This window comes from Homalodisca vitripennis, chromosome X, assembly GCF_021130785.1.
Source record: "Homalodisca vitripennis isolate AUS2020 chromosome X, UT_GWSS_2.1, whole genome shotgun sequence".
NCBI classification, from domain to species: domain Eukaryota; kingdom Metazoa; phylum Arthropoda; class Insecta; order Hemiptera; family Cicadellidae; genus Homalodisca; species Homalodisca vitripennis.
In genome coordinates this window covers 150,496,078-150,508,740 of record NC_060215.1, presented here as the reverse complement: position 1 = coordinate 150,508,740, position 12,663 = coordinate 150,496,078, and the positions used below count along the sequence as shown (strand labels likewise).

The following is a 12,663-nucleotide window of genomic DNA, read 5'->3' as shown; positions in this document are numbered from 1 at the left end:
AATTTCGAAGAGGTAATTATAACAATATCGTGAATGGAACTTTCCATTTCCAGACCAGTTCTCCTCAGCTACATAGGATGCTGTGACTTTTTCTCACTCTTCAGTTTTTCCGATGCAATCATTACCTGGTTTCATCCTGTATTCAAAACTTGACCATACATTTTGGCAGACATAAGCTAAACTAATAATCATCAGCTGCCTTTGGTGTTGGATGCAAATAAAGTTTCATATCAAATGACAAATTTGATTTCCTTGATTGAATAGCAGTCTAAACAAATGGAAAGTTGGATAAAAGTAACACCAAAAGTGTTAGGAAAATCTTTATTACATCTTAATATACATATAGTACATTTCAAGAGATATTTGGTCTCATTGTTTACATACAGTAAATAATAATTACATTATACAAATCTTGAAAATTTTGGACAATAAATGTATGTTTTATAAACATAGTACAAATGAAATAAATTGCCTGATAATTTTGTCGTTAACATACAGTAAATAATAATTACGTTGTACACGTAATGAAAATTTTTGACAGTAAATGTATGTTTCATGAACATATTACAAATTATATAAATTGCCTGATAATTTTGATGTTAACATACAGTAAATAATAATTACATTGCACAGTAAATGTAAGTTTATGAATATATAACAATTAAAATAAATTACTTAAGAGTAAAAAGAGAGACTGGTTGTCAAATGAGCTTCAGGGACGATACTGAGAATGAGTCCCCTTTGTACTTATTGATAAGTTTGAGCAGGTTGAGCTTTTTATCATTGTGATAAGAGCTTTCCAGTTCATACAAAGTGCACAAATTGAGGACTAGGGAATCTTGTAGGGCTCGGGCAGGATTCTGGGTGACAGTGTCTGTGAGCAGTCTGATAGCTTCCTTCAGACGTCCGGTGTAGAGCAGGCAGACCGCACAGTTGTTTATTACCTGGACAGGGGCTTAAGTTACTATACAGGTCGTCCGAATTATGGGAAAGAAGCAAGATTGGAACGTATTATAAGCAGGAGACTCTCAACATTTGAAGATTAGTGGTATTGAGTAGAACACTACCCTTAAGTGCTTCTCTGCAAAACTAATGGTTCAGGTTTCTCGGTTCAGCCACTATACATTGAAATGAAATATGTCTTTATTAGAGGCGAATTTAGGACTATAAAGTCCTCTCTACCACTTAATCTCATAAAAAATTAAACTAACACACCACACATATATAATTATATATATACATTTATGACTAAAAATAAATCCATTTATTTAAATTATATACTAAATGAACCTTAGCTTAAAAAAAGCATCAACCTATATTAATGATGTTGTTTTGTAATTAAGTAGAAGTCAATTGCATATGAACTGATATTTTAAAATTTATGTTCTCTATACATAAAGGATAAAATGTCAATACAATAAAGGACAAAAATTCTAAACTCAACGTTTATGAATAAAGAATATCGTCTATTGTCTATTAATGTCTATTGTAATGTAACTTTATACATATTTACACTACTATAAGAAGACGCACTGCATTCCATTGCCCCAAGTACCACACTCCAAAGCCGTCAATCGTTATACCCCCTGAGCCCCTAGCATCGAGACCTTGACCTCCACCCCAAAGCGAGCGTGCTTATTGATAGCTCTGTTTACAGGTGAAGCATTCCACAGTCAACAGGCAGAAACTGTAAACGACTTACTAAAGGTAGTTGTTCGACGAATTGGGATAGATAATAAGGATGTACGTCCCTCCTTGTACTTCGTTCACTTATTTCAGACATAAATTGAAAGTTGTTTGAAAGATAATTGGGACAATTTGTATTTAACAGAGCGTGCAACAGAATGAGTGAGTGATAGTCTCGAAGATCTTGTAATTTTAAGATAGATAATTGTTTGAAGTAGGGCGTTACGTGATCATCACGTCTGAGATTGAAAATGAATCTAATGCAAAAGTTCTGAGCACGCTGGAGTTTATTTGAAAGCTCCACAGTCATGTCATTAATGACTGTGTGACAGTAGTTGAAGTGAGACAGTACAGGAGTCTTTATCAGCATTGTTTTAACTTGTTTTGGTAGATATGAAGTTTTTGCCGCTTGAGGCAGTGCACACTGGCAAAGACCCTATTACATATCAAGGAACAATACATATCATTGTGGACGGGTGGTCTAACTCACCTCGTATAACTTGGCAACTTACTAATCTTTACTAAAAAATTGTATTTTAAATTTTTCTTTCTTTTTGTAGTACATAACTATAAAGAAAGCAAATATCTGAGCAGCCACATGCGGGAGGGGCCCCTCCAGTGGTGGGGAGTGGGACAAGCATCTCCTCGTCTCTGTTTTATCAGCTGTGTGGATCGTGTCTCGTTCATGCCATTTTGTTTACACTGCAGCTATTTACCTATTCTATAAGTATATTGTATTTTTGTGTGTAGGCCTATACAAGCGTAAAATATTAATTGAACAGATTAATGTAGCCTTAGACGTATCCTGGGAGCTTGCGTTTTGGTGTGAGGTTAGCCGCCAAGTGGCAGTGGCCAGGTCAGGGGATAGAGCAAGCGGGCGAGTGCCGAGCAGTGGTGGGGATACTGGGAGAGGGCGGCATCACAGCAGCGGAGGAGTACCCCATCCTGCGTGAACTAAAATCGCCCAGTGTCTTTTTGTAAGCGGTTTACCTATAGAACGCCTGTCCAGAAATGTCTGATATGTACTCATTCAATTTTACAATATTCTAGTGTTAAAGTTAGAACATATATTTCATTGTTAAACAATACATCTAATTTTGAAACAGAATTAATTTCCTTGTTACTATTCACATTCAAGTAAAGTAGTACAACTTTGAGACAAAGTAAAACTAAAAGTAAATTTAAAAAATTATACTTGTCGATTGTTAAATAAATTATAACTATTATTATAGTTGATACTATATTTCCAATTTGTACAGTGGAACACCTCATATCTGATCCTGCTTGTTTCCGATATCAGACAATAATGTCAAGTTTGTCCAGACTTTTCAGACAAGTACTGTATGGAATACACATTTTTTGGCTAAAATTATTTCACTAATTCTGTATACACAGTTATATTACTGTATGAGTATTTTTCGTCAAAGGATTTCCTAAACCAAATATGTAGAATTTTTGTTGGAAAAGAGGTTTTCGCTCCTCGGGTTATACGATTCTTTTGCCATTCCGAGTACAGCTCCGCCAGGGTCAGATATGAGGGGTTCTACTGTAATAGTAATAATTAGACATTACTTATTCACATTTTTCTACTACAATTCACCCCTCCCAATACTAAACACTACCAAACTTCTATTGATGGTTCTTTTCCCAGTGTGTTTATAACAGTGCATAAAAATGTTAATTTTCACTAAGAATTACATTTCTTAAGATAATTGTACAGTTATTCCAGAATATGCTTCCCAGAGAATATGTCAGTATGTTACTATAAAGAGCCTACTTTCATACCTAAATAACAAATATGATGATTCGTGTGAACTAATAATAATAACACTTTGGTAGAATATTTACCATGACATTGGAAGGGTCAATCTGAGATGCTATCTCAAAGTGCTTATATGCCTCCTGGAAGTTGTTTTCAGTCACTGCAAGTAGGCCTCTATCGACATTGTCTTGGAAGTCCATATCTTTTGTTGTAGGTACATTCCTGAAAAAAAAAAAAATACAATGTACTTACAAAATACAATGTCATCAAATTCAGTTCTAAGTGGCCTCTGTTTTACATTTTGAACTAAACTACCATAATTCTGAAGTACTTTTCTTATTTACATGGAGTACAATAATTGTGCCAAATATAATAGATGGAATCTTAGAGGAGAGGCCCAAATGGTGTTTTTTAGGTGGTGGCTGTTGTGATGATGCATACCCAGCAACTAGAGTTGTTCTGTTGATATTGAGTACAGAATAACCTCACTTATGTGTAGTGCTACCATCGTGAGAATCTTGAGCATACGGCTGCTTGCTGCTTCTCAGCAGATGGCAATTTTTTTTTTCTCTTAGGACAAGAAGCTTATTAATTGCACTTAGTCCTATAAGAACCTTAGCGCTGCATCCAAATTGACAGAATATTCAGGATGGGTAAGGTTAGGGGGTAGGGGCCGCCTCCTATCGAGATCCATGAGGAAGAATTAGGGCAATAATTTCAAAGTCATGTCTCTCCGGAAGAAGTAGAGGCAAGCTCTGAACCAGCCTCTCAAGTCAAAGCAGGCAGGGGGTGGCACACCCTTGATGAGGCTAGCAAGAACCTCTGATAGTTAGGGAACAAACTCCCAATGGTCATCTCCCGCAGTAGACTAGACCTATCGAATTACCCGTGCACACTTGGGAGTTGAAGATTGTCCCAGCGGTGTATCATTTCTGCAATCCTTTTGGCTGTAAATAAAATGCTAAATTCACTCAAAACTAAATGTTTTCTTTAGTGTATTACTGCATCAAACAGCCTTCATTATATCCCTTATTTCTACACAATGTTTGCCTAAGTTACATCAAATATTCCCAAGTTGGTCAATAAGCTAATCAGTTTCCATAAAACAACTAGAAAAACCAATATAACAGGATCACTCTTTAAATATTCAGACACACAGGCCAATTATTCCCAATCATTAAATTGAAAAATTAAAAAATATGTATATTCAAGGCTTATTAAATCCAAAAACATTTCATCCACTTGTACAAGTCCAATTCCTGTGTCATATAATTTTGCTCACTCATTACTAAAATTAAAGAAGTTATAAATAAACTGCATAATGTAATCTATGTTTAAAGTTTATTATTGACAATTGGTGACTTGAAGGGACAACAGAACTACCTACATTTGTTACTTTTACTATTAATAAATGTTGTAATAAAATAAACAAGCTTCTCTAACTTCATGTAGAATTTAAGTAATCTTCAGGAAAACCGTACCGTTGATTATACAATACTGAAATTAATACACTTATACTGCCAAATACTGCATAGAAATAACTAAAATACCAGAGTTGTTAAATTTCCTGCATGGAAAACAGTGTTTGTGTATAAATAAGATTTGTATAAATAAATAAAATCATTTGAAACCTGAGTGGTAAGTAAGGCAAGGAATATTTTTTAACCACTTGCATTTATAAATATGCCAGGTGATTTCAAACGGGATAAGAACCAGAGGAAGATGCCAGGTGATTATTGCACCAACCTTGATACAGATGACACAGGAACTAAAGTGCTGTGATTAGCTACCAATAGTCAAATTATCAGGAGAACCAATAAATAATTTATCCACCAGATGTGGACATGAAGAACTGACGAGGCGTAAAATGGTATGAAAACTTGTGACAAATATGCTCACCATGGAGTAAAAAAGGTTTGAGTCACACAATTTGTAAAGACTATTTTTAGCCCATTACAACCAACATTTGGGAATGTCTGAATTGGAATTAAAAGTTGAATATCTTGGTATGATCCAGGAACATATCAACGTAGTAAGTGGTAGGTGGAGGTAAGCGATGAGCAGTCTCATTAAGTGAAGACAATGATCATGACTTTCTTCAATACCCATTTTTTCATCCACCAGGAGTTTGTACTACTCAACCAAGTAAGTTATTCGGCTTTACATGAATGCGACCTTTTATTTGCAAAGAGATTTTGCAGTGGCTGTATACTTAGTTCATTTATGTGCACAAACTACTAGCACTCATGAATTGGATATTGCATCACAACAACGCTACAGGAAACGTTGCCATACTTGTATTTAGAGTTTTAGGTAAAACAGGGCATTCCAATGCTGCTGCATCATCCTCCTACAACCCCGATCCTGCTCTCTGGACTTGTGGCGTTTCCTTGACCCGAGGAGTCCCACAGTTTTGTGTTAAATGATGCCATGCAACAGCAGACAAAATAGGTTTGGATGAACTCTAATTCAGATGATTTTCAAGAGTGCTTCCAAAAGAGGGGGGAAGATGCGATGTCCTATAGATTTTTAGTGCAATACTCTCAAGTAATTGGTGCTTAGCTACGTCCAAAATGATTCATATTTAAAATTAAACACGAATTTTTGTCATTGCCACATCTTGTATTATCAAAACAATAAAATATTCTACTTGTATACGTGATTACGTACAGGGCTCGTGCTGCTTGGAAGCATCTGTCACCTGCCTGCACATCGCCTAATTGCAGGTAGATTCGGCCCAGAGTCGATTGTAACATTCGCTTGGTCACCTCACACGACTCCTCCCCCATCAGTCTGTTCATAACCTCTGTCACCAAGCAGTAGTCCTGTAAAATAAAGCATCTAGGTGTTACAAAACTGTGACAAATCAATCAATGCTTAATACGGTTAAATTTCGTTAAAGGAAAGCCAATTCAATTAGTTACTGAGATTGTTATTAAAAATGCTTCACTCAGGAAGCAGCAATTCAACCATTTAGCGTCGGCGATATTTCACACATGAGTAGTGGCTTGTTTGCAGGCTGCACAAGTATCGCGCTCCGCGCATTGTTCCAGTTAAGTGCACCTAGCTTACTTATTTCTTACTGGGTTGGTTTGAAGGGGATGTTTTTTTGCAGGAAACTAAATTTGAAAGTGATTATCATACTAAAAGTACTAAATGATTGTATATCATTACAATAATAGTAATTATATAAGCACAGAAATATGTTGTAATTTACATAAGACAGATAGTTTATGAAACTTTTTAAAGAAAACATGCTTAGTATGATGAATTTTCTGCAGCATATTTAAGTAATAATCAACCAAAACAAACGCTTTAGCTTGACAGGAGTTTGGCACTATACAAAATATTGTTGCAACGAAAAAAATCACCCCCCCCACCTCCTTCAATACTACTCGTTTTTTCTTTTGCCGTCGCTGTTGTTACGAATCAGTCAAGGTGAATACTTGCCTACAAGTAGTGAGTAATTATTTTGCCGGATGAGACTGTGCATTTTGTTTACTTTTGTAACAGTTTCATGGTTTATAAATAATACAGAGATACCATATTTTATTCCACAATATTATTGTTATGACTACTTCTTTTGGCGAGCTATGGATATAGATTTTGCATCGGGGACAAACTTTCATTTCACGTCACGCAGAACGTATCATCACGCTTGTTCTTCGTTCTGTAGCCGCTAGGGATGGGACTATCCCGGCCATTTTGATGTCCGTGTTTCTTGGTTCGTGAAGGAAACAGGATTTTTCCGGACATTTGCCATCGTTAAGTGAAACAAGAAAACAGTAACACTAACTTTCTTGGTTCATTGGCTATCCAGGCGTACTAATGAGAGGTTACTGTCTCTCCATGTTATTATTTGGATTCACAGGTAGTAAATGTTTGTGTATTTCTTTTTTAGCTAATAATAATAGTTTTCTAGACAACAAATATAATTTTAAACAGAAGTTTTTTTTTGGGATTTTATTGTAAAAATGCATATTAACTGACGTAGAAGGATTCTTCAGAAATTAAATGCATAGAGTTTAAAATAGAATGCATATAGAAATAGAATTTAAATGCATAGTCCATAGCCTACATGTATTTATGAAAGTAAAGTGCAATTAATCTTACTTGATAATCAAAATAAAACTGAAATAGAGTTGTTTTGCATTATAGGTTTGACAAAATTAATTTAATTATTAAATTTGACATTTGATTTATTACAGTAAGTTATAAAATTAAATGTATTTACGATGTGGAAAATTATAGCACAACGGTACTTATTTAAGACAAAACTCACTATTTCAAACACAAATTGTTCTTTAGATTTTTTTTAATGTAGATTTATTGATTTATTGAGAGTGGTGATCACTCTATATTCTTCGGATAACCTCAAATATTCTAAATCGCGTACTAATCAAAAGATTATAGTGGTATGTGTGAATAACTAGGGTTATTGGTTTGGGTAATCTAATTATACCATAACAGTATAGAAATTGGTTTAAAAATAATTTTTTGCGATATTGAAAATTTGTATTTTCTAGGTCAAACGACTATGTAAGTAAAAGGGTTGCAAATTGCAGAACAATAATATTTTGATAGACAAGAAATATAATTTTATACAGAAATTGTTCTTGGGATTTTATTGTAAAATCCATATTAACTGATGTAGAAGGATTCTTCAGAAATTAAATGCATACCGTTAGTGTGTCCATAGCCTACATGTATTTATGAAAGAAAAGTATAATTAATCTTAGTTGATAATCACAACACAACTGAAATAAAGTTGTTTATCATTTTGGGTTTAGCAAAATTAATGATATTAAATTTATAGCATTTGATTTATTTCAGCAGCTTATACAATTACATTTATTTCAAATGTGGAAAGAAATTGGACGACAGTATTCTTTTAGACAAAATTCAAATTTTAAACACAAATTGTTCTTTAGTTTTTTGGAAAAAGTGTATATGTATTGAGATACAGAGTGGCGGAATACTATACTCTTCGGATAACCTCTAACCCTTCGAATCGTCTAAAGCTTTGTAGTTTCTGCCAGTCAGCTTTGCTAAATTTCTGGTGTGGCAAGACACAATCCAACCATGTAAAACATAGCAAGCATACATACACTAATAATGAAAAATACATAATGTTACCTTCATTTCCAAAGCAACGTTGACTACAGCGATATGTATTCGTTTCTGTCGAAACGTCCATAGTTTTGTAGATTCTGCTCGGTCACTGGCACTCAACTCCAACTGGCTGCCGTCTTCACTGCGCCCACTGGACAGGTTCTCCACAATCTGAGTCAAATCATCCTTTATTTACTTACATCATTTGTTATCTAATAGAAATCATCTTTATTTAATTCACAATCCAGACAGACATACCACATAAGGTGCATGACATAATTTTATTTCTCTAATAAGGTACAGTGTAGTATGCTACTGTCAGTAGCAGTAAACAAAAACAAATCCTTGAAGAAAGATCATTCACAATGACAACGCTTTCAAATGTATTTCCGCAAATTTCACCAACAGTTTTGCACAAGATTTTTACAGACCACCTAGGTTATCACAAGCTGTGTTCCTGATGGGTTTCATAAATGCTCACCAATTTTCACAAAACCATGTGACTTGGCAGTGACAGAGCAGTTCGATCACTCTTGCCAACACTCCGGATTTGGTGCCATCCGAATACCACTTGTCCATGCACATAAAGATTTTTTTTTTCTTTTTCCCTTGGGGCAGCCTACTGCCATGCACTTAAGCCTCAAGGGCTTTTTGCGCACCCCGGAAACACACCATGAGGCCCACCAGTCTACAATTTCAGCAGTTCCACAAACCGCCGAAAACAACCTATCAGGTCCTCCTGGGAAAATTCACCACCCCTGTCCAAACTACCAAAGATGGCATACCGCTCCCTTGCTATTGCGTGGCAATCAAAGAGCAGGTGCTCAGCAGTCTCCTCCTACTCATTACACCTTCTACAGAGCGGATCCTCCTGAAGGATGCCGACTCTGTGAAGATGCTTCCTCAAGTGTTACCATGCCCCGTAATGAGACCAATAACCTGAGAAGACATTGATCTATTTAATGAGAGAAGGTCCAAAGCCATCCTGGAGGAAGGTGACTGTAATACCATTCTACTCATTCTCAAGCCCGGATGCAACCTCCACCTTCTCTCATGCTCCGTGCGAATCCATTTCGAGACAACCCTTGAGGATTCACACCTTGGAACACCGCAGAATGGTTGAGGGCCCGTCATAATTGTCGCTGAGCCCTGGTTGGCCAGGGCATCAGCTCTTTCGTTCCCAAGAATCCCCTCATGACCAGGAACCCAACAAACGGTCACATTGTTGATTCTGGCAAGGGAGGAAACGGCCTGATAGCAATCCCAAACGAGTTTGAATTTGATCACACAAGAGTCCAGCTCCATCAGCGCTGCCTGACTGTTCATGAAAATATTAATCGTCTTGCTCCTATATCACAGACGAAGATTCTCATGAACACATTCCATAATAGCTGCGACCTCCGCTTGAAAGACTGTCGGATACGGACCCATAGGGACCACCAGCTCCCTACATGGTCTCACTCCCAGAATTCCAGCACCTGTACCGCTTTTTGTTTTAGAGCTGTCTGTGAATCATTCGAGCTCCGCTGGTGGAAGAGGTTTCCTTCCCTCTGACCAGTCATCCCTAGAGGGTACAACAATCCTAAAGGGTTTGTCAAAAGAAAACATTTGTGGCATCTGATCAGAGATCATGATGCACATGAAGATTAAATCAAATCAGATCAAAATAATCTTTTTTCATTCATTTGCACATTTTGTACATCGAATAGTGTCAATTTAATGAAAAAAGTAGTCAAATTACAATATATAATTATAAGGTAAAGTTTATAATTAAATTTTTAACAGATACCTTTTAGTAGCCCTGTACACACACATTCCACATGTAATGTGAGAAAAATAGATAAGTTTAAGGTGTCAGTTCTGCATAAATCAGACATTCTGTTCTCCTTATTGCGTACAAGCCAGAATTAACCTTATTTATAATAATTTTTGTGTGAGCATCCCATGATAAGTTATTGTCAACTTTTAGCACAAAAAATGTAACTTCTTTGGCAAATACTATTTCTTTGCCTTCAATTCCATTGAGTGGAGTAATTGCTTGTTTATTTTGTTTTGTTTTATCCTTGTTTAGATATAGAATTATGACAATTACACAGCGAGTTCGGCAGCAAGTACTTTGGATTCGATGATGAGTTGAAAAAAGCTGTGAAATCGTGGCTATCGTCACTGGCGGGAAATTTCTATGGTGAAGGAATAGAAAAGCTGGTCACCCGCTATAACAAGTGTTCAACATTGACGGAAAGTACGTCTAAAAATAGTTTAGAATATGCTCTTTCATGTAAAAATAAATTTCCAAAACGGTACTTACTTTCCAAATATACCTCTTAATTTGATAGTCTCTATTAAAACAAGGTTTTTTGGTGAAACAAATTTCTGGTTACAGTGGTAGGTATTCTCTGATGTCATGCCAGTAAAATTAATCTTTTGTTTTCAAAAATAATGTACATAACGTTTTTGGTGTTAATATATTTTAACATAATCTACAAAAATAAAATATATGTTTGTAAGTATACATTATTTCAAACTAATGGTTTATTTAAACAATTTAAGAAGTGATGTGTTATTACCTTGTTGACTGTAGTTAAAATGAAGAAGAGGCGGTTTAAGGCCTGCGTATGGCGACCACAGTAGCTGGGCAGCATTGCCAGTAGTAGTCGCATCTGGAATGGTACCATGGTGCCGAGCCGGCCGCCATACAGCTCCGGATAGAACTGGTAGTAGAGGTCCGGTCGGTCACAATCCCACCATACGGACGCCTCCACGTCTGCTATCGTCAGTTCCCGAAGTTTTACCAACAGGCACAGTCTGGTGAACCAAAGCTGACAGACAAATAGTGTTAGCTGTCACTCAGGCAAGCAAACATAACCTTCCACCGACCTCGGGTTGGATGCTATGAAAACGTGAATAACTGCAAGGAGACTTTGGGTTTGGATTAAATGCATTGGGACAAGGTTAGTGATTATCACATTACAAGCGATAAAACTGCTTTAAGAATGTGCCCTCAAGAATCAGGGTTATACCTGATCACTATCAAGGCGTTCTTTTAAGGAACACAAAACACAGCACCTGAAAAGATATGGTCAATATGATTTCAAATAGCCATTTGACGATGTTAGGATGTAAGAACCATGCGAGTAAATTTCAATGGGGATACATGGTCCACTCCCGTGATAACTGTCTTTACAATCAGAACAAACTCCTGAGTTATATATAATAGATCTACTGGTCCATTCAACAGTGATACTAGGGAGCAGTCCATGACATGATAATCAAACCGACCTGTTTGACCTTTCACCTGGTGGTCTGTCTTTCTTAGAGGATGCTGAAGTCAGCTGACCCAAAGGTATAACTGAGCCATAATCCCAGTACTCATTCGGGATAGAAAAGGAGTATCTCACCTACAATCCAAAGAGAAAGTGAATAAAAGGACAAAACCTAAAGCTGAATAAATCAGCCGAAATCATCAAAATCTACGTAAAAATATCTGGAATTTCAAATATGCGAGTGTTTTATCACTTCACCATTAGAGATAGGACAAATAGTTACTAAGCCTTTTTTGTAGTTCATTTAATTCCTGACTGATGATTTTTTGTCATATTCAAGCTAACTGTAATGGTTTGCCCAAAGGCCTGCAAGGTTGAAAACTGTGCGAATCTTCTTGAATTTTTTGAGGGGTTTAACCCTCTAAGTGGCAAGCGCCGTCTGAGACATATGATTCACGCCGCCGCGAAGTGGCAAGCGCCATCACAGCCATCGCTTCACATTTAAGGCTGTTTCTCCGCAACCGTCCATTATTTTTAGGCCTAGTTTGAACTATTGTATTCTCCATGAAATTTCCTATACATATCATATAGTATAGTGTGTATTCATGTTACTAATGTTTGCTGGCTTAAATGATTCCGACGGTTTTCGTTTGACCTGGCGGCAGACGAGAGAACAGCTGTCTACTCGTCTCGTCACTATTTTGTTTGGCGACTTTGCGTAATGTTATTGTCAGTATATTATTGTTTATCGCGTTGTTTGTGTTACCGGTAAATGTTTAGGTTATTCGTTTGTCATGGAAAATGTTAGGTTACTTTGGGATTATACCGACTACACCAGTA

General features: G+C 36.4%; 1 protein-coding gene across 1 annotated transcript in view; it reads right to left on the bottom strand.

The window, feature by feature from the left end:
• Nucleotides 1-307: 307 nt before the first annotated feature.
• Nucleotides 308-12,663, bottom strand: part of LOC124370014 (trafficking protein particle complex subunit 12) — a 31,696-nt gene continuing 19,340 nt past the window's right edge. The window contains exons 5-9 of the mRNA XM_046828289.1: nt 11,128-11,379; nt 8,585-8,731; nt 6,119-6,273; nt 3,535-3,670; nt 308-944 (exon numbers count right to left, since the gene is read on the bottom strand). Coding sequence (XP_046684245.1) covers nt 702-944; nt 3,535-3,670; nt 6,119-6,273; nt 8,585-8,731; nt 11,128-11,379 — 933 coding nt within the window. The 3' untranslated portion in view covers nt 308-701. The remainder of the gene's footprint in view (nt 945-3,534; nt 3,671-6,118; nt 6,274-8,584; nt 8,732-11,127; nt 11,380-12,663) is intronic.